The sequence below is a fragment of the Myotis daubentonii genome, chromosome 12 (genome assembly GCF_963259705.1).
Source record: "Myotis daubentonii chromosome 12, mMyoDau2.1, whole genome shotgun sequence".
Lineage (NCBI taxonomy): Eukaryota > Metazoa > Chordata > Mammalia > Chiroptera > Vespertilionidae > Myotis > Myotis daubentonii.
The window spans coordinates 22,111,344-22,132,389 of NC_081851.1; the positions used below are offsets into that span (position 1 = coordinate 22,111,344).

The 21,046-nt window shown below is 51.3% G+C and overlaps 1 protein-coding gene across 2 annotated transcripts; it reads right to left on the reverse strand.

The window, feature by feature from the left end:
• Positions 1-7,341: 7,341 nt before the first annotated feature.
• LOC132213771 (ral guanine nucleotide dissociation stimulator-like) lies at positions 7,342-12,986 on the reverse strand. Of its 2 annotated transcripts, XM_059660704.1 has the most exons (6): positions 12,750-12,986; positions 10,354-10,547; positions 9,677-9,784; positions 8,855-9,045; positions 8,440-8,699; positions 7,342-7,681 (listed from the first exon to the last, which is right to left on the reverse strand). In XM_059660704.1, exons 2-6 carry the CDS (start codon positions 10,503-10,505, stop codon positions 7,547-7,549), a joined length of 846 nt encoding a protein of 281 aa, XP_059516687.1. In that variant the 5' UTR covers positions 10,506-10,547; positions 12,750-12,986; the 3' UTR covers positions 7,342-7,546. The 2 variants fall into 2 exon arrangements, with proteins under 2 accessions (XP_059516687.1, XP_059516688.1); XM_059660705.1 differs by lacking the exon at positions 9,677-9,784.
• Positions 12,987-21,046: the final 8,060 nt, after the last annotated feature.

The window sequence follows — 21,046 nt, forward strand, 5'->3', positions numbered from 1 at the left end:
TAATCTGAAAAGTAATCATTATTTTCAATCTTAGAACACATGTGAATAGCGAGTTAAGTTTCTCATATATGAATAAGGGGTTAAGTTTTTATTTAAGTTTCCTTTTCAAGGCCTGTGCAAAGTGATTGAGGAGGTGACTCAACTGTGCGGATCCAGCAAGCAGAACCCATAAGCAGGGTCAGACTGACCCCCCTGGACTCAGGGCATTATCTCAGCAACATCATCTCATCACCTGATAACTAAAGGACAATAGTTGACATTAACAGATCCCCAGGGCTGCCTCACTCTAGCCCCTTTTTCTGTATAATCCTGTCCCTTGTGCCTTGCTGGGGAGACAGGATTTGATGCTTGTAAGTGCCCTGTCTTCTTGGTTGGCTAGCCCATATAGACGAGTAATATGGTTGAACCCTTCCTTCATTATTGGACACAGCAACAGGCAGCCTGAGACCAACTGGGGATTTCCCGATAACACAACCACATTGCCACACCGGCCAGGGAGAAATATTTTTCATATGAGAAGTAGAACATATTATCAAACAGAAATATAACATGCTTTTAAATTGTGGAGTGTATATTTACATATGTTTAGAATATCTGAAAAGATATATAAAAGTATGTATAATTATTTTCAATTTAGTATGTAGGTGATTTTCACTTATTTTAAACCTTTCTCTTTCCTACCTATAATCACGAATTATTTTTATAATGATAAAACCTATTTTTATTTGGAAAAAAGAAAATACAGACACTGCCTGAGTTGGGGTGAGGGGTAGGGCAGGGGCCTGGCTCTGGGTTTGCACAAATGGGCATCCTTCTTCCCTCTAATTCCATCCAGGCATTACCTGTGCTCAAAGATGGGCATCAACGACCTTTCTTCCAGGATATTATCCATGATGCCATCCCCTACCGGCAGACACCAATTGGCGTGCTCTCCCACTTCTGTTATCAAGCTCTCCCAATAAATGGAAGATGCAGGGGATGGAGTGTGGTGGCCAGGGCTGTTCTGGTTGTCACGCCCCTCCCCCAAGTCCATCAGAAAGAGCCCCCTGGCCTGGACTAGCCCCCTATGTCCACCCTTCTCATGTTGCACTACCACCAGGTCCAGAAGAGGGCAGAGAACAGGGAAAGACAGGACTTGGATCTAGGCCAGGCTCTGGGCTGCAGAGGAAGGGGACAGATCACTTTGATGGACATGTTGCACCAAGTCCCAGGGGCGGCTGTGCCAAGAACTGAGGGTTCCATACGAGGGCTCTGTGTCCCCAAAGGTCAATCTTGGTCACCCCAGGTCAGCCCTAAGTCATGCACCTCCAGATAATCCTCCATCCTAGAGTCCAACATCTACAGCTCAGTCAGAAATTTGCCAAGGAAGGGAACACAGTGGGCAAACAAGGTGAAGGCAGGATGAGCCCCTGCCCTCAGGCAACCCACAGCCCTCCCCAGAAAACCTCCCACCCTCAGCCTCCTGGCCACCCCAGGGTTCCCATGGAGAGCAGCCCAGAACCCTCAGGCAGTCCCCTCAATTGTGCCTTCCCTCACTCTCCAAGACTCCTCATAATCACCCCCCAGGACTCCTTTGGGCAAATCACAGGGTCAGTGGTCCCAGGCCAGCCCCAACCCCTTATGCATCCTGCACCCTCCTCTTCCAAGCTCTCCCCTTGGTCATTTCTAAGGGAGGGTTTCAGGTTCTGGGGAAACAGGAGGCGGGGATGGAGGAGGAAGGCCTCTCTCTCTTGACTTGGAGGCCTCCAGCTGGGAGGACAGAGCCCCCTCTCCTTTGACCCTGGAGTGTCCCTCCCAGGCAGGCTCCCTCACCTTCTTCTGCAGCCTCTTTTTGGATACTTGGATGTTCAGTATCAGAGTTCAAATCTGAGGACTGTACACCCTTGAGTGGAGGACAGGGTCATTGAGGTCATGCTCATCTCTCCCCATTCCCACCACCACACTTGACCCCATACCCTGGACATCTGATCCAAGTCAGCTGGTATCAGTCCCACCCCAACTCCAGCATGCTCTGATTCTGGACGGCTCCCAGCTACAATGCTCACTCACTGTGGATGACCTTGGGCCTGGGCCTGGCCTCCCTGACCCATTCTCACCGTGAAAAGTGGGAGACCTCCGCCTAGCTCACAGGTTCTCCTGAGGACTCGGTGTCATTACTGTCATCAATGTTCTCACCCTCAGCCCTCCAGGGGGGACAGGGCAGGGAGCTCTGCACAGTTCTTTCCTGCCCTGAACTCGTGACCACCCTGTGAGGCCTGCAGCACGGGATGGTCACCCCTCCATGTCACTGCCCAGAGATGGAGGACAACAGAGGGTCAGTTATGTTCTTAGACTGTCCCAGCCCTTCTGGCTGCGGTCACCCACAGACCCCTAGGTCCCTCTCTCATCTCTGATGATTTCAGTATCTGCATCACTATCACCCCCTTCCTCTATCTTAGTCATAATTCTTAGTTCAGTACCACGTAATGACCTTCCAACACTACAGATTCTAAGCTCTCAGACCTCTTGTCCTCCATGCAGTGCGGGAGCAGCATGATGGAAATATAAGAGCCAAGCAGGGTGCTGGGGGCTTGGGTGGTGCTTATAGGAGAGCCAACTCAAATGCCCTAACTCTCAAGGGAAGCACAAGCAATTGTAGTTTCCTGGGCAACACAGATGATGCCTGGGAGAGACCCATTCAGTGTGTGGGACCACGAACTGGGCAGACAGGTGGATGGCTCTGTTGCAGGTCAGGCGGCCCATTTAGAATTTGGAATTAAACACAGTGTGCACTGCCCTTGTATAACTCGGGGCCAGGTAAACAGGGATACCTGCTGCCTACAGTTTGTTACAGGAGGAGGACACACTGGAGCCACAGCAGTGAAGTAAGAATAGGCCCCACAATGAAAGGCTAATTCACGGTAAGGGGTCCAGAGAGGCCAGGGGCTGGGTGTTTTGTCCTCCCTTCTGTGAAGAATGAGGCTGGATACACTTTCTCCCTCAGATCAGGAGCCACCAAGAGCACTTTGGAACCAGAGCCCAAACTAGGGGCTCAGCTGGGATGTTTACATTTTGCTGGTCATCTATGCGTATCCCAAAGCAGCCTCAACTATCACCTCGATCCCACAAACCTTCACATCATCCTACACAACATCGCCTCCTCACCATTTCTCTCTTTCTCCGCTTTACCTTTTGCTCAGAGCACCCAGCACATCCTGACTTCACGGTATGCATGTGCTGGCTGGTTTGACTCTTTCATGAATACACGCCATCATGACAAGCTCTTTGGGCTGAGCGCTGCACTTCTAGGGCCTGGCCCATAGGAGGCGCTCAATACATACCTGATAAAGGAGCCAGGGAATGAATTCCTCTTAACCCAACCTGCAAATCTGATGAGATCCCAATCAAAATTCCAAGGGAATTTGATCATATAATTCAAAATGCACACATACTAAAATTTAAAATGTGTATTTTTGAAACAAATTTTATTTGCAGGAATTGATTCAAAATAAATGTTCAGAGGTATCTATACAGCAATGATCATCAAAGAATTATTTATAAATTAGAAAACAAAATCATTTTAAGTCCATTAACTACAGCCAAATTATACAATTTATGACGAAGCAGGAGAAAAGATACTAGAAGATATTATTTTTCAGAAATAACTAATATTATTAAAACTTACAAAACATAAACGTAACAAAAATTTCTTATAACTATGGTTAAGAGTATATTTACATGTATTATGAGCATATCTGAAAGGATAAATATAAATATTTGTATACTTATTTCTTAGTCTAAAAAATAGAGATTATGATGAGAATAATTTCCACATCTGCAGTCAATCATTCATTGACTTGATTTTATGAGTTTTCCCCTGGCCACCTAGGACTGCGGCTCCAGCTGGCAGGACCGGATGTAACTGCAGGACAGAGTGGCACCTGTGAGCTCCCAACCTCAGGTGCCCCTCCCAGTGTCAGGAGCCCCAGGAATTGCTACACAGAAAGGTCTGGGGGGGAGGGGTGTCAAGGAGCCATGGACACAAGTTCTCTGGACAGACCAGCAGAAAGAATCCACCCCTGCCTTTGCCCAACTCCTGCCCCGCCTCACCTCTCATTCTTGCTGAGCTGCTCCAGGGCCCAGAACCAGGCCTGGAATTGCTCCTCAGGCTCTATTTTGTATTTCTGGGCAGCCTCATGCAGAACCACTATCTCCTCCAGTACTTTATTCACCTGAGGCCACAGGGAAGGAGAGGATGCAGACAAGGCCCAAATGGGGGTGGGGAGTGGAGCAAGGGCTCCGTCCTGGGTCTTTGCACACAGGGGCACCCTCCTTCCCCCTAACCCCACCCAGGCCCTACCTGTGCTCAGAGATGAGCATCAACAGCTCTTCTTTCAGGAGGTTTTCCTTGATTCCATGCCCCTACCCCCAACCACCAACTGGAGCGTTCTCCCACTTCTGTTATCAAACTCTCCTGATAAATGGAAGATGCAGGGAATGGAGCCCCGGAGTGTGCTGGCCAGGGCGTCTATGATTCTCACTCCCCTCCCCTGACCCGCAGGCTGTGCCACAGCGTTTAACCTTATCCTTTCTTCTAAGTTGATCTGATTCCCCTGGAAGCAGACAGCCAAAGTCCATCAGAAAGAGCCCCCTGGCTAGGACTGGCCCCCTATGCCCACCCTTCTCATGGTGCACAACCACCAGGTCCCAGGTGGGATGGGAAACAGGGAAAGACAGGACTTGGATCAAGGCCAGGCTCTGGACTCCAAAGGAGGGGGGACACGGATGACTATGATGGGCCTGTCGCTCCAGCTCCAAGGGGAGGCTGTGCTGAGAACTCAGAGCTCAGTATGGGGGCTCTCTGTCCTCCAAGGTCAATCCTGGTCACCCCAGTCAGGCCCCAGGTCACTCACCTCCTGATCATCCTCCATTCTGCTGTCCATCACCTTCAGATCTTTAAGGTATTCTCCCAGGAAGGGAACACACTGGACAAACAGGGTGAGTGTAGGATGAGCCCCTGCTCGCAGGTGCCACACACGCCCTCTCCTGAAAGCCTCCCACCCTCAGCCACCTGGCCACCCAGGGTTCCCATGTGGAGCAGCCCAGGTCCCTTAGGGCTTCCACTCAATTGTCCCTTCCCTCACTCTCCAGGAACTCCTTTGATCAGCTCCCGGGACCTCCTTTGGGCAAATCACTGGGTCAGCGGTCCCAGGCAAGACCCACCCCCATGACCAGCCTGCAGGCACCTCCCCCAGGCCCTCCTCTTGGTCATTTCTAAGGGAGGGCTTCAGGTTCTGTGGGCACAGGAGGTGGGGCTGGAGGAGGAAGGCCTCCCTCTCTTGACTTGGAGGCCTCCAGCTGGGAGGACAGAGCCCCCTTTACTGATCTTGGAGCACCCCTCAGACAGGTTCACTCACCTTCCGGTGCAGCCTCTTGGAACCTCGATAGTAGAGCATCAGAGTGGCAAACCTGGAGGCTGGGTGGAGGACAGGGTGGAGGACAGGGTCATTGAGGTCATGCTCACCTCACCCCATTTCCCCACCAGCCCTGACCTCACACCCTGGACATCTGACCCAAATCAGCTGGTTCCAGTGCCACCCAGACTCCAACACGCTCTGATTCTGGTTGCCTCCCAGCTACAATGCACCCTCGGTGTTTGTGACCTGGAGCCTGGGCCTGGCCTCCTGACCGGTTCCCTCCTCTGGAAAGTGGGAGACCTCCACCGAGCTCACAGGTTCTCCTGAGGACTCAGTGTCATTCCTGTCATCAATGTTCTCACCCTCAGCCCTCCAGGTGGGACAGGCCAGGGAGCTCTGCACAGTCCTGTTCTGTCCTGAACTCCTGTCCACCCTGGGAAGCTGGCAACATGGGATGGACACCCTTCCATGTCAATCACGAGGAGACTGACTGGCAGCGAGTGCTCTAGGGGCGCAGTGGGAAGTCTCAGGGAGACCACCCCTCTGTCTCTGGTCCAGCCAGTGGGACCCGAGGCCAAGAGCCCTTTTGTTCCCCTGGCCTGGGGCAATCCCCATCCCTGGGACAGGCAGGAGGCACTCCCCTTGGAGGTGTGGAGAAGACACAAGTGGCAGCAGGGCCCTGGCATCCTGAGGACAGGCTGGGCTGGTTGAGGGAAGAAATCCACCCCCCCCCCACCCTCCCATTCACCCTACAGCCTGGAAGAAGCAAAGTGCAATAGGGAGGGGCCAGCATGGAAGCCAGAGACCTGCTCAAAGTGCCAACTCTGCACCCCATCCTGGAACAGCCCGGCCACCACCCTGTGTGCCATGACCGGGGCCTCCTGCTCTTGAAACTGTCCCCCACCCCCACCTGCCCATGGACCAAACAGATCCCTCTTCCTGGTAATTGGGACCGAGAGGGTAAACATTTTCAGAAAATCTTTAACTGACAAACTACCACAGCCCCATACTGTGCAGTCCCCCCTTCCCTCGTGCCCTCCTCTCTGCAGACCTCCAGGCTCGCTCTACCTTGATGAACTGTTCCCTGCTCAGTAAGTTGTCCTTCCTGCAGAGTTTATTCATTGTCAGTGCCGGCTTCCTGAGTGGAGGGAAGGAGGAAAGACATGTTTAGGAAAGATGGGGGAGACGGGTTAAGGGCAAATTCCTTTTGACAATGTCATGTTTCAAACTGCCCTGGTGAGGGCATCACTGCGTTCCTCTGAGCAGGAAGGTCTCCGTGGGACTGGGGCAGGGCTCTCATGCTGGTCACGTGGGCCCCTTCCCATTTCTATGGAGCAGCTCTGTTTTGACCAGTTTGGGTTTGAACTGGGCACACGGTTCAGGTGCTGGAAACACTTGAAAATCTCCCATTTGGCTCAGTGCCGTCTCTGACATTGGAGGAAACTGACTCCTGAAGCGGAGCCAGTGGCCTGAGGTCCCAGGGAGCCTTAGAGGCCCCGCCCACCAGCCCATCCCTGACCCAGGGTTGGCTGCCTCCCAGGAGGTGAGGGGACAGTGGGAGACATTTGGGTGACACCTCCCCATGCCTCCTCTGATGCGAGAGGCCTACGCACCTGGAAACTTTCCCCCACGTCTTCTTCAGCCGATGGACAGCCACGCTCTGCAGAGCGGCCAGGATGGCGTGCAGGGAGGAGAAGTTCCTTAGGCTTTTTCCCCCCATGGGGAAGGGGAGACATGGGCTGTGAGGTGGAAGCTGCAGTTGTAGCTTCAATCCCCCTTGAATGACACCAATTCATGCTGGGACAGATGCTCAGGGTGGGTATGTTTAGCACCCAAAGACCAACTCTCAGTGCAAGGAGGATCCCAGTTCAACCCAAGGAAGGAGCCAGGTAGAAAGTGAGCCTCCCAACACAGGCACCTGGGCTTCAAGGTGCACGAATCCCTGGCAGAGAGGACATGGAGGCTGTGCTGGGGCTCAGACCTCTGGCCTCAGTCCTCAGAGCTGACCAGGCAGCAGAGGCATTTTTCAAGGCTCCGCATAGGGGCGCTGCTGGGCCTCCCCCAACAGACCTTGGCCACCTTCATCCAGTGCTCCACCACGTTGGCCCTGTCCCGGGCCATCATGCTTGGGTCCCCAAGGCAGGTGGTGATCACACAGGTGGCCACTTGGTTGAATTGTCTGATGGTGGCACTGACAGTGGAGGCCGCGTGCTTCTGCCAGGCTTCCTCCTCTGGGGCCAGACGGAGCCCAGGCACTGGTGGGGCAGCACCTTCTTGAACAGCTCCTGGGGAGAAAGGGCGGTGTCACCAGCCCTGCCACACCCCAGCTCAGGGTCCCCAGTCCCCTGAAGGGGTCACTGGACAAGACTGAAGCTCAGGAAGCTGAGGATGTGCCTGAGCCTTGGAGTCCATGGGAGTCACTCTTTGTCCCCCGAGGGCACCCAGCACTGGATGACCCAGGGCCTAAGGCTGGAGGGGAAGGGACAGGAGCATCTGCCTCCAGCCCAGCCTCACTAACTCCAAGCTCCAGGAAGTGGCTCAAGTCTGCTCACCCCAAGGGGGCATCTTCCAGCATCTGACACCCCTCTGGTCTGAATCTCCATTCAGTGCACAATCCCCTGTGGCAGCTACCACCACAGCTGTTTGTCTCCCTTGTAGTTAAACACACATCAGGGGCCTAATAAGTCCTGAGGCCGCTGAGCCTCATGGGCACATGGACGGACAACTCATGGATCTGGCTGCACACAGTGAGCGCCCCTCCCCACAAAACAGGCCAGGTCCCACCCAGCTTTCTGTCTCGTCTCCCTCATTGAATCTGCACAGCCACTCTGTGCAGCAGGGCCTGGGGTGCCCACCTCCACTGTCCACAGAGGGATAGCAAAGGCTGGGGGTTGAGAACGTTGCCCAGGACCCATGGGTGGTAAAGTGTTGGAGCTGAGATTTGCATGAAGATCATAGGAGTTGGGATCAGGGAAAGGCAGGTCGGGGCGGCCAAGGGCAGAGGGAAGGCCTGTCCCACCCACCCTGAGAGCCCCAGACTCACCGCATCCATTGCTGTCAGTTGCTCGGCCACCAGCCTTGGAGGGAAGGTCAGGATGTTAACCTTCTCCTCCCTTATAAGGTGCTTAGGGGTCCCAGCCCGGGGGTAGTCAGTTGTTGGGGGTGGAGCTGGCTCTGCTGTTGGGATTCGGATCAGAGCTGGTGGTCCAGATGGCTCCAGCACCCCCACAGCTGGACCAGGCTCTAGCCCAGGAGCAGGCCCTTCCTCCGGCTCTGGAGTGCGCTTGAGCTCTGGAGGTGGTTCTGGAGCAGGTTAAAGAGGCGGATTCTAACACATGCCTCACTTTCCCATGCTTTTCACAGACAGGAAAGATGTGACTGCCTTTTAGGGAAGTCTGGCCCCTGAAACACCCCTGCCCCACTCTCCCAATCATCTTCCCGGACTGCAGTCCCCTCACCTTCCCCCTGTGCCTCAGTGGGCTCTAGATGCGCCAGCTCCACCCAAAGACTTCTGACGAGGCCCACCGGGTGTGGGGCAGGGCGGCTGTGCAGCACCAAGGCCTGCTTCAGGAGGAACCAGGGGGAAAGGAGGGGCTGGCCCAAATATTGTACCCGGTCCGGCCAGGTCCCCATCACAGAAGCGGTGGCTCTGAAGAGAGGCAGGTGGGCAACAAAGTCAGAGTCTTGGTCTTTCCTTCCACTCTGCCCTCCCATGGCACCTTGTTTGGGACTGAGCCTCTGTGCAGGCCCCTCCCCTACCAGGGCGCAGCCCCAAGCCAACCCCGTGGGGCTGTCCTGGTGGTACAGGTGTGGGATCCAGCAGGTTCAACACGGAGTCTGTGTGAGACTCTTCTTCCCACTGGCAGCTCTCCTGAAGGTCCCGTGCACTGTCCACCCCCACCCTCCAGGCCCTGGGCATCTGGGCTGAGGACTGAGACAGACTTGTGGGCACCCTGCTCACCACAGTCCTGTTCTGAGCCTGCCCATGGCGGTCAGGGGAGATGAATGTGGAGAGGGGCAGGCAGAGCGGGGTGGGTCTGTGGTGAGGATGAGACTCTGAAGCACAACTCAGCCCAGCCTCCCCTCTGGGTCTCCAAGGCCCGGGACCCCACCCACTGTCCTCTTTGACTCATGTCTCCTTGCAGAGGAACCACCGGAGCTCAGCCCTCCCTTGGGAATCAGAAGATGTGTAAGATCAGGGTTCTGCCAGGCCCTGCCCTACCTAAGCCCCCACTCTGCCAACACAGGAGACCCTCCTTCTGCACCCACAGACCACTCACTTTGCTAATTGCTCCTGCGGTGTGTCGTCCCGGTCATTATGAGGAGGTGTCCCTCCAGATGTAGCAAACACCTTGATGGCATCCGATCTGATGGACAGTGGACAGGACCTGCGAATGATGGACAGTGTGACTGTCTGACTCGATGACTAGAACTGAGGCCCAGGGATTGTGTCTGCTTCATATCTTGAGTCAGGCTAAGTGTCTCCACAAGTGCCTGCCTGTAGTAGGAGCTGAATGCACATTGTCAAGTGCATCTGAGTGGGCCTGGGGCCCTGCTCTCCCCTGCCATCCCCCATGTGGCTCCACCAAGGACCAGGACAAGGTCAGCGAGGTGACCTCTCTCACTACTTGACAGGTTGTTCCCCATATGCTTTTCCACACTCAGATGCCACAGGCCGCTGATGGGAGAGTCAGGGGGCTTTCCATGGGACAGAGACATAATTGGCATGAACAACCTCAGCTGGCCCGGCAGCCCTTTCTGCAGAGCCGGCGGCAGGTAGGCCCTGCCATGGCTGGTCCCCACAGCCGTACCTAACAGAGCCCTATGAGGTGGATCATGTACCACCCACTTTTCAGAGGAGCATTCTGAGGCTCAGACCGATGTGATGACATTGTGAAGACACACAGCTGGCAGTGGGCAGACTCCCCACTGTGCTGAAGAGGGGACCCGTGCTCACCTAGTTAACAGCTCGTCCAGGAACCACTGGGCTCTGGAGAAGGCTGGGTGGGTGGGCATCAGGGTGCAGATGTGGGGGATGTTGCCAGCCAGGAAAGCTGGTACCAGGGATGCTGCCACCTCCTCCAGGGTGCCTTTCTGCAGGGCTCGCATCCTGCGGGCCTCACACAGTCTCAGAGTGAACTCAGCTGCACTCTGGGTGGGACAAGGAGGGACATCCAGTCAGCGGCATCACCGTGAATCCCAGGAGGATGGAGGCCTGGAGCTCACACAGGATCCCAGCCCCTCAGGGACAGGAGGGCCCCGGCTGAATGAGGTTCTAGGTTTTCAAAGTTCCACTTAAGTTCGGTGGATCGGGGATGTTCACACAATTGTGACCTTCTGGGCATGTTTCTTGTTTGCTTGTGTGTTTTGGCTGAGGAACAACAAACCTCCTGTATTAACAGTTCATATGATGAGCATTGACCCTATGAGGGCTCAGGAAACATCCCCATTATAGAGATGAGAACACAGAGGCTTACGGATGTCACATGTCTGCTCAAGGGCATGCAGGTCAGAACTAGGAACTGTCCTGCATGCCATTCCCCTCTCAGCTACCTGAGACGTATCTGCTCCCAACATGAATGGAAAGGGCCTGGGAACCCTGCCCATCCCTGTGTGGGGACAGTGCACACGGTAGACATGGCCTATGAAAACCACTGACTTCAAAAAAGACCCTTTTGTTTCATCCTTTTACATTAAAGGGCATTTTAAGACCCTCATTGTGAGGATCCCAGATTCTGCAAAGGGGCAAATGCCTGCAGACTCCAGACTGGAGAAATGTCATTATCAGCATGAATCTGAACAGAGGACTCGAGAGGGAGCAAATCCATGTGGTGGGTATAAAGTGACAGGTGACTCAGTGTCCCTGTGAGGCAACTGCCAATGAAGGAACACTGTGCTTACCTTGGACAGCCTGACATCAGACAGGTGACAATTTCAATGAGTGAGATTTCCCGGGCCAGGCTGGGAGCAAGGCAGCAGCCATCATCAGAACCTGCTGTTGGCAACGTCCCTGCCACAGCCCTTTGGGTTTGGAATCTGCCTGCAGCCATTCAAATTTTACACGTGCTCGTCCTTCCCCCAGCAGTGGGCGTCCATCTCCAGAGGGAATTCTGGCCCCTGAAACACCCCTGACCCACTCCCCCAATCATCTTCCCCGACTGCAGTCCACTCACCTTCCCACTGTGCCTCAGTGGGCTCTAGATGCGTCAGCTCCACCCATCTTCCCACGGACAGGTCATGCTCACCTCAGAGGGAGTGGTACATGTTGTGATCTGAATGTGTCCCCCCAATTCCATGACTTTGGGACCCCTAGAACTTCACTATGTGTCTGCATTTGAGTTTTAGTCTTTTAGCAAGTCATTCAGGTGACGTGAATTCAGTGGTGTGGGTCTTCATCTGATCTGACCAGTGTCCTGAGAAGAGGAGGGGAGGACACGTGGCAGTGCAGAGGGGAGTCCATGTGACACACAGAGAGAAGCCGGCCATTACAAGCTGAGGAGTGAGCCCCTCAGGAGATACCAGCCCGGCTGACAGCACCATCTCTCACTTCTAGCCTCTGGAACTGTGAGAAAATGAATGTCTGCTGCTGGCACCACCCAGTGTGGCCCTATGTTATGGCAGCGCAAGCAAGCAACCTAACACAGTCCGTTCCGACACACATCAGTGTTCCGGGCAGCACTGCTGACATGGCAGCTGAACTGCATTAGGCCCATGTCCATCAGCACTGAAAGGCCGCATCGCTGGGCAAACGACCTCCCCGACTGGACCAGGTCTGCAAGGACAGTGGAGCTGAGTGCTCCACAGGATCCTGGCAAGGGTAGTTTAAACAACACAAACAGGCAAACGTGCTTCTGGTCTACTGTGAAGTGAAACAATATTATTTCACTCTGATATTTTTAAAAATACGTGAGGAGTGTCTTTCTACTCTCCCATGTAACTGGAGGGAGGAGGCGAGGCCCGGATTCCTCTGTCATGGGGCTGAGGGACACTCTTGGGCAGTGATGGCGAACCTATGACACGCGTGTCAGAGGTGACACACAAACTCATTTTTTTTTGGTTGATTTTTCTTTGTTAAGTGGCATTTAAATATATAAAATAAATATCAAAAATATAAGTCTTTGTTTTACTATGGTTGCAAATACCAAAAAATTTCTATATTTGACATGGCACCAGAGTTAAGTTAGGGTTTTTCAAAATGATGACACGCCGAGCTCAAAAGGTTTGCCATCATTGCTCTAGGGAGAGCCGTCGGAGGGCCTAGGGCGGGGGGGTCCCCAGAATTGAGTCTGGGTTCTGGGCACTGCCAGGTCATCATTTATTGAGGGTGTAGAGACCCTCAAGGCCAGTTCTCACCTGAGTCCGGCCCTGGATGGTGTCTGTGGCCTGATGCACCTTTCCCGGATCGAGGGAGGTTGAGTAGTTGAACCCGTTAACCAGCCCTTCAGTGATGTCCTGGTTGGAGCTCTACAAAGACAGAGCCCGGTACCGGGACAGGAGGCTTCAGGAACCTTCCACCCCAATCTGCGGCTCTACCCCATGGCAGGCCTGGCAAACTGAGACAGTCTGTTAGAACACAGTGAGGATGTTCCGGCAGCCCTGCTGAAGTAGCAGCAGAGGTGCAGCATGTCACGGTCAACAACCCTGAAAGGCTGCGTCCTTTATGGGATGGGATGGAGGTGAGTAGCCACAGCTCCTGGCCCACGGGCCTACGGTGGTTTGCCCTGCTCTGTGAGATGACAAATTGCAGAGAAAAGTATCCAGTACTTTGCCTCCTCCCATCTTTTTGACAAACCACCCAGTCAAGTGTGATGATGAGTGAGGCTTAGAGAAGGTCTGCCAGGACAGTGGAGCTGACTGCTCAACAGGTTACTTGGGGCAGGGAGTTACAATAATAAAATAGCAAAATCCAAATGTGCTCCTGGCCTACTGTGAATTAAACATATTTTTTCCTTTAAAATTCCCACAAATATGTGAGGAGTGTCTTTCTATTCTCTCGTGTTGTTGGTGGGAGGAGTGGAGAACCAGATTGCTTTGTCATGGGACTGTGGACATGCTAGTGCAGCGGTTCTCAACCTGTGGGTCGCGACCCCTTTGGCAGTCAAACGACCCTTTCACAGGGGTCGCCTAAGACCATCCTGCATATCAGATATTTACATTACGATTCATAACAGTAGCAACATTGCAGTTATGAAGTAGCAAGGAAAATAATTTTATGGTTGGGTCACAACATGAGGAACTGTATTTAAAGGGCCAGAAGGTTGAGAACCACTGTGCTAGTGGGAAAGCCCTGTTAGGGCCCTGGGGGAGTTTGCAGATTGAAGTCTGGATTCTCGGCCCTCCCTGGTCATCTTGGGGTCCTGGGTGTGGAGACCACCCTGGGCCAGCTCTCACCTCAGACAGACACTGGACAGTGTCATCGGCCCGGTTCACCAGCACCCTGACCTGGTAGGAATACTGGAAGGTATAACTACTATCACACACCCACACCCACTGGCTCAATACTTCACATGATGTTAAATTAATCCCAAATTCTGGTGTTCCCTTTAATAAATCACTGCTCACTCAGGCTGGTTGCTTAGTGGTTAGAGCATCAGTCTGCAGACCAAGGTGTCAAGGGTGTGATTCCTGTTCAAGAGCACTACCTCGGTTGCTGGTTCCCCAGCCTGGGTAAGGGTGCATTTGGGAGGCAATCATCTGATATGTCTCTCTCAGGTTTTTATATCTCTCCACCACCCCCCACCACCCCCACACCACAACCCATTCTATGTCCCATCCACTCTCTCTAGAAATCAATGAAAAAAATATCCTCGGGTCAGGATTTTAAAAAATCATTACTCTGCCAGGCCCCCTAATTAGAACCCCCCTTCCCAAGGCTGAGTGCCCTGGACTCCAGGACAGGAACTGCTGGGTGAAATTGGACATGGCCTGCAGAGGCCCTTCAGAGCCTGAGGACTGGCTCTGTTGCCACTGTTTAGTTTCAGAATGTATATAATTGACACCCGATTTGAGTTTGTTTTTCTTTGACTGAGTTGTGTGCTGTTTTTTGTCTTTGGTTTTTTGGTCACAAATGGGTTGGGTCCCTAGGCCTGGCCGGTGATCAGGGCCAATCTGTGCGGCGATCGGCGGGGCAATGGGGTCCCCCACTGTCACCCACCTTGGCCAGCCTGGCACCGCCCGCTCACCAGCCCTTCCCCCTGCTGCCACTGCTGCCACTGCTGCCTCCAGCAGGGGACAGGTGGGGTGATGGGAGGTGGCACCGATCCATTCACCGGCCAGTCCCGCCCCCTACTGCTGCCGCCACTGGTAGCCTCCCTCTGTGGGGCAACTGGCGGGTGATGGGGGGGTGAGGGGGCAGGGCCCCACTGGCACCTGACTTGGCAGCCTGGGGCTTGCGGGCTGGAGGCAGCTCCTGCATTAAGCATCTACCCCCTGGTGGTCAGTGTGTGTCATAGCGACCCATTGTTCCACCGGTCATTCCGCCATTGGGTCAATTTGCTTATTAGGCATTTATTATATAGGATTAGCGAGATCATATCGCATTTGTCTCTCTCTGTCCAGCTTAGTTCACTTATCATCGTGTCCTCGAAGACCATCTATGTTGTTGCAAATGTCAAGATTTCATTTTTTATGACTGAATAATACTCTCCTGTGTATATGCACCACTCTTCTCTATTCAATTGTCTATCAGTGGACACTTAGGTTGTTTACATATCTGTGCTATTGTAAATAGTGTTGCAATAAACATAAGGATATATGTATCTTTTTGAGTTAGAGTTTTTGATTTCTTCAAATCCCCAGAAGTGAAATTGCTGGCTCATAGGCCAGCTCTATTTTTGAGTTGTTTAGGAACTTCCGTACTGTTTTCCATGGCGGCGGCACCAATTTACAACCCTACCAACAGGGCCCAAGGGTTTCCTTTCCTCCACGTTCTCACCAACACGTGTTACCTCTTGTCTTCCTGATAACAGCCGTTCTAACAGTAGGGTGATATTTTTGTGGTTCTGATTTGCATGTCCCCAATGATTTCTGAAGTTGAGCGTTTCCTACACTTTAATTTTAAATGCTACTGAATAAGCAGCACTATATAGAAAACTAAAACCACTGCTACTCCACCCTGGCCTGTGTGGCTAAATGGTTAGAGGGTTGGCCATGCATCAAAGGGTCGTGGGTTTGCTTCCCAGTCAAGGGCACGTACCTGGGTTGCAGGTTTGATCCCACCTGGGGAAAGCAACCAATCAATGTGTCTCTCTCACATCTATGTTTCCTCTCTCTCTCTTTCTCTCTGTAAAGACTGAGAATAAACATAAAACCCATCACAATGAATCACCATAAATGTCTCAAGTCCTGTGCCAGAGCCCTGCAGAGGCCAATAATGAAGACAGAAGGGCTGGGAGGGCCCTGTTTACAGGGGGGTTGGTAAGGCCTCTGTGGAGAGATGCTTGTTCTCACAGAAAGTGAGGAGGAGCCAGGTGGAGTGCTCCTGAGCCTCTCTATGTCTTCCTCCAGGCTTCCCCAGGCAGTGTCTGGGAGAGAACTCCAACCACATAGGACTTGGGTGAAGGGGTTTCACTAGAATTTTTAAACTGATTTCTGTGGGCAATCTCTTTGCTCCCTTTCCCCCTCACAAAGCCCAGTGAGTGGGACAGAAGTTCTTGTGGGTAAAGAAACAAAGGTTTAGAGGATAAGAGCTTTGAGAAAGCCTGGAAGTAGCAGGGCAGGGACTGGGCTAGATCTCCCAGGAGCAGCCCCAAACCTCAGAACTGCCCATGTCTCCCCCACCTGTTTCCCAGGTAACCTGGAGAGACAGGGAGAGCCGCCATCAAATCAGATGATGGCAGGCAGGGCTCCCAGCATCTCCCTGCACACCCTGTCCAACTGACCTCCCCGGGTCTTGGCTTGGGGACACCCCTCCCTGTACTTCTGGCCTTGGGCCCTGGACTCGATGTTGCGTTTTGTTTTGTAATCTGCAGAGAGGGTGGGGACTCTTTGCTGTGCTGGTTGGGTCGCTGTGGCCCCACACTAGGCCACTGCTGTCTGATGGAAATGAGTCAACGGGAGTGGGAGGCCTTGCAATGGGAAGGAATGGGAAGCCACAGGAGGGTTCTAAACAAGGGACAACTCAGTCACATTGATCTTCACGTCTCATTCTGGCTATTATGTGGGAAGCAGCCGTTATTCCTGTGTGTTCATTTGCCGTGAGGAGGGACCCATTCACACCAAGGCCCTGGCTCAGCTTGTCCAGCTGCCAGCGTGCTCCCTATTCACAGGCTTAGAAAGAGTCAACCTGTTCAGAACCAACTCTGGCTGCTAACTCACTACCTCTGCTCCTAGGATTATCTGGAAATTATTTGAAAAAATATGATTGAAAAACCTCATTATTGTTAATATAAAAAATAATTGTGTTCTATTCAGCACTTTAAAAAGTAGATCAGAATAATTTTCTAAATTTCTGGTCAAGATGGCAGAATAGGTAAACATAGTACTTGCCTCCTTCCACAACCGCATCAAAATTACAACTAAACTACAGAACAACCATCATTCAAAACCACCACCTGAACCCGAACTTTATGGAAGTCCTACAACTAAGGGATTAAAGCAGCCATACTGAGACTGGTAGGGTGGGCAGGACAGGCTGGTCCCACAGCCACATGTGGTGGATAAAAATCAGGAGGGATACCTCGGCTGTAGAGCGCCCCCTTGAGGAGCGAGGGAGCCCAAGCCCCACACCAGCCCCCTGGCTCAGGGTTTCAGTGCCAGGAAGAGAAGTCCCCACAACTTCTGCCTATAAAAACCAGTGGAGATAGAAGCTGAGTGAGACAGGGGCTGCTGGAGTCCCAGGCAGTTCCTTTTAAAGAGCCTGCACATGGACTTACTCAGACTCACCTACTCTAAGCTCCAGTGCTGGGACAGCAGTTTAAAAGAATCCAGGGACACAAAGGGTAGAAACGAAATTGTCTGGTTTTGGGGTGAGAGGTGGAGGGACAGTTTTTTCCAAGACAGAAGTGCTGGTAGAGACCAGTGTTCCTTTTTCTGAGCTGGCAGGCAGTGCCATATCTGAGACTCCATCAACCTGGCTCACTCTGGTTGCCCCACTCTGGTGATTGTGAGGCCCCAGCCCACCCAACTTGCAGGCCCACCTAAGCTACTTCAGGTTGCTTTTCCATATGAATGGCCTGTCTTGGCTCGTGCTTCAGGGCTTCCTAAAATTTCTCAAACAAGCAGCAGCTGGCCTTGGTGTGCCCTGCACCTCTCACTGAGTGGACCCAGACCTGGCACTAGCAGCAGTCAGCCTTGATTCACAGCTTGGCTTTGCTGGGTACTTTCAAGCCCAGCACAAGTAGCAGCCATCTCTAGATCATTTTGTAGCTCATGCTGGGTGGCTCCAGAATGAACACAGGTGATGGCTGACTTGGTCTGTACCTCCTGGGAGGCCCCAGATCTAGCACACACCATGGACAGCTCCAGACCACATCAAATGAGGCACCACCACCCAATCACCTCCACAAGTGACACACTCAAGGGGCGGACTCAGTGGGCACCAGGGCCCAGCTGAGGCTGGTCCTGCTCTGTGGGGTGAGCCCTGCACAGCTGATCCTCCATGGCGGCCAGTGGTTGCAGCCAGTCCCTCCCATTGACCTGCCAACAGCAATCAAGGCACAGCTACAACAGGAGGGTGTACAGAGCGTACAAGGAACGGCATTCCTCGAGTGCCCAGCTTCGGTGATCTGGGAGGCTGTGGCACTGGACCCTACAGAACACCTACTACATTAGGCCATTCTACCAAGCCTGGGAGATGTAGAGCTTTACCTGATATGTAGAAACAAACACAGGGAAGCTGTCAAAATGAGGAGAGAAAGAAACATGTCCCAAATGAAAGAACAGAACAAAACTCCAGAAAAAAAAAAAAAAACTAAACAAAATGAAGACAAGCAATCTACTAGAGGCAGAGTTCCAAACAGTGGTTTTAAGGATGTTCAATGAACTTAGAACTTCAATAGTGAGTTGAAGTTCACACACACAGTCCACCCTGCCTATCTCATTCTCTCTCCTGTCTCATAAGCATTCCACTGGGACCCACCTTCTCTAAGCCTCACTCATCATCACACCATAAGGGACACACTCAAGAGGCAGACTCAGTGGGCACCAAAGCCCCACTGAAGACAGTCCTGCCCCATCAGGGTGTCTCCAGCACAGCAGTTCTTCTTATAGACACAGCGGGTCCTCGCAGTCAGCCAAAAATGTGGAGACAAAGAAACATGTCACAAATGAAAGAAATGGAGGAAAGCAAACTAACGGAGGACACAGAGTTCAGAACCACAGTTATAAGGTTACTCAAGAACCTTCTACGAACCTCCGGGGAACTTAGCAAGACCTTCAAGGATCTTAATGGGAATGCCAAAAAAATGGAAAAGGACCAGTCAGAAATTAAACATACACTGACTGAAATAAAGAATAATATAGAGATACAACAGCAGACGAAAGGATCCCAAGAATCAAGTCAAAGGTTTGAAATATGAAGAAGCAAAAAACACCTATTTGCAAAAGCAAAATGAAAAAAGAATCCAAAAATATGAAGATAGTGTAAGGAGCCTCTGGGACAACTTCAAACATACCAACATCCAAATTATGGGGGTGCCAGAAGAAGAGAGAGAGCAAGATCCTGAAAGCCTATTAGAAGAAATAATGACAGACAACTTCCCCTACCTGGTGAAAGAAATAGACTTACAAGACCAGGAAGCGAAGAGAACCCCAAACAAGAGGAATCCAAAGAGGACCACACCAAGACACATCATAATTAAAATGCCAAGGGCTAAAGACAGAGAATCTTAAAAGCAGCAAGAGAAAAACAGTTAGTTACCTACAAGGGAGTACCCATATGACTGTCAGCTGATTTCTCAACAGAAACCATGCAGGCCAGAATGGAGTGGCAAGAAATATTCAAAGTGATGAATAGCAAGAACCTACAACCAAGATTACTCTACCCAGCAAAGCTATCATGTAGAATTGAAGGCCAGATAAAGAGCTTCACGGACAAGAAAAAGCTAAAGGAGTTCATTACCACCAAACCAGGATTATATGAAATGCTGAAGGATATTCTTTAAGAAGAGGAAGAAGAAGAAAAAGGTAAAGAAAAAATCTATGAACAATAAAGTGACAACAAATAAATACCTATCAACAAGTAAACCTAAAAATTAAGTCAGAATAAACTGGTGAATATAATAGAAGCAGGGGCATAGAAAGGGAGTGAACTGACAATTCTTGGGGGGAAGAGGGTGTGGGGGTGCAGGAAGAGATTAGACAAAAATCTTACACCTATGGATGAGGACAGTGGGGTGGGGTGGGAACCAGGTGGAGGGGAGCTATGAGGGAAAAAAAGAGGAACATCTGTAATAATCTGAACAATAAAGATTAATTTTAAAAAAAGGAGACAAAGATTCTAATTTCTATTTTTAATCCCTTTGGACAGCGCTCTTACTTCTTTCTGCCTTATTCTCTCTGTGAGAATCCCACTCTTTTTTAAAAAATATTTTTTAATTGATTTCAGAGAGGGAAGGAGAGGGAGAGATAGAAACATCAATGATGAGAGAGAATCATTGATCAGCTGCCTCCTGCACAACCCCACTGGGGATTGAGCCTCAGCCCTGGCATGTGCCCTTGACCAGAATTGAACCCAGGGACCCTTTAGTCCACAGGCCGATCTTTCCACTGAGCCAAACAGGCTAGGGCGAGAACCCGACTCTTTAAGCTTTTTACAAGGTAAACCCCAATACTATCAGACATCACCCAGGTAAATTCAAGAAAAGAAGCAAAAGTTAGAACAAGAAAAATTGGAGACATTTTTCATTTTTTCCTGCTGGGTGGATTTTAACAGACCTTTCATGATTATCTGACTAAAGTTGACTGTCAGCTACAAACATGTTTTATTACAGCTTTTATAAAATTTAGAAAAAGAAAAACACTCTATTTTTTAGTATCTTACACCAAAACTATTTTTCCCCATACTTTTCCCATATTTTCACCACTTTCACTGTCTCCAAGACTATTTACGGTCAGCCCTCACTAGCAGAAACATGTAACAGGTTGGCGGATTATGAAAAATGGGTCTGGCAGAAATGCCGAGGAATTTGAGGATTTGGGGGGTGGGGGACAGGCTTGTTTTCGTTCTTTGATGTTTGTTTCAAATTGCTGTGTTGTCCCAAAATATAAAGTGCTCCTATGTAATTTAATGTACAAAAGGAGGCACTACTTAAGAATTTTTCGTTTGACCAACTGAGTTTATTACACACAAAAAGCTCAAAACTAAAGGCTTTAAGTAAATTGCTTAACTATAACTTGGGATTCTTAAAACATAACTTTAACTCTAACAGGCGAAAACTACTCAGGCATATGCATGGTCAAAAAACTGCACGCTGGATAGAAATAGCTTAGCCAAGGGAAAATGCCTGGATGTGTTTATTTAGCACGCCTCTCCCCCGCCCCCTCCCCCAACACACACACACACACACACACACACACACACACACACACACACACACACACTGCTGTTCTTTGTCTTTTTGGTAGGCCTGATAAAGTTTCTCCCTGCTTCCAGGAGAAGTGGACCAGCAACCAGACTTCTCACCTGCTTATCCCTCACCATGAACCAGCTG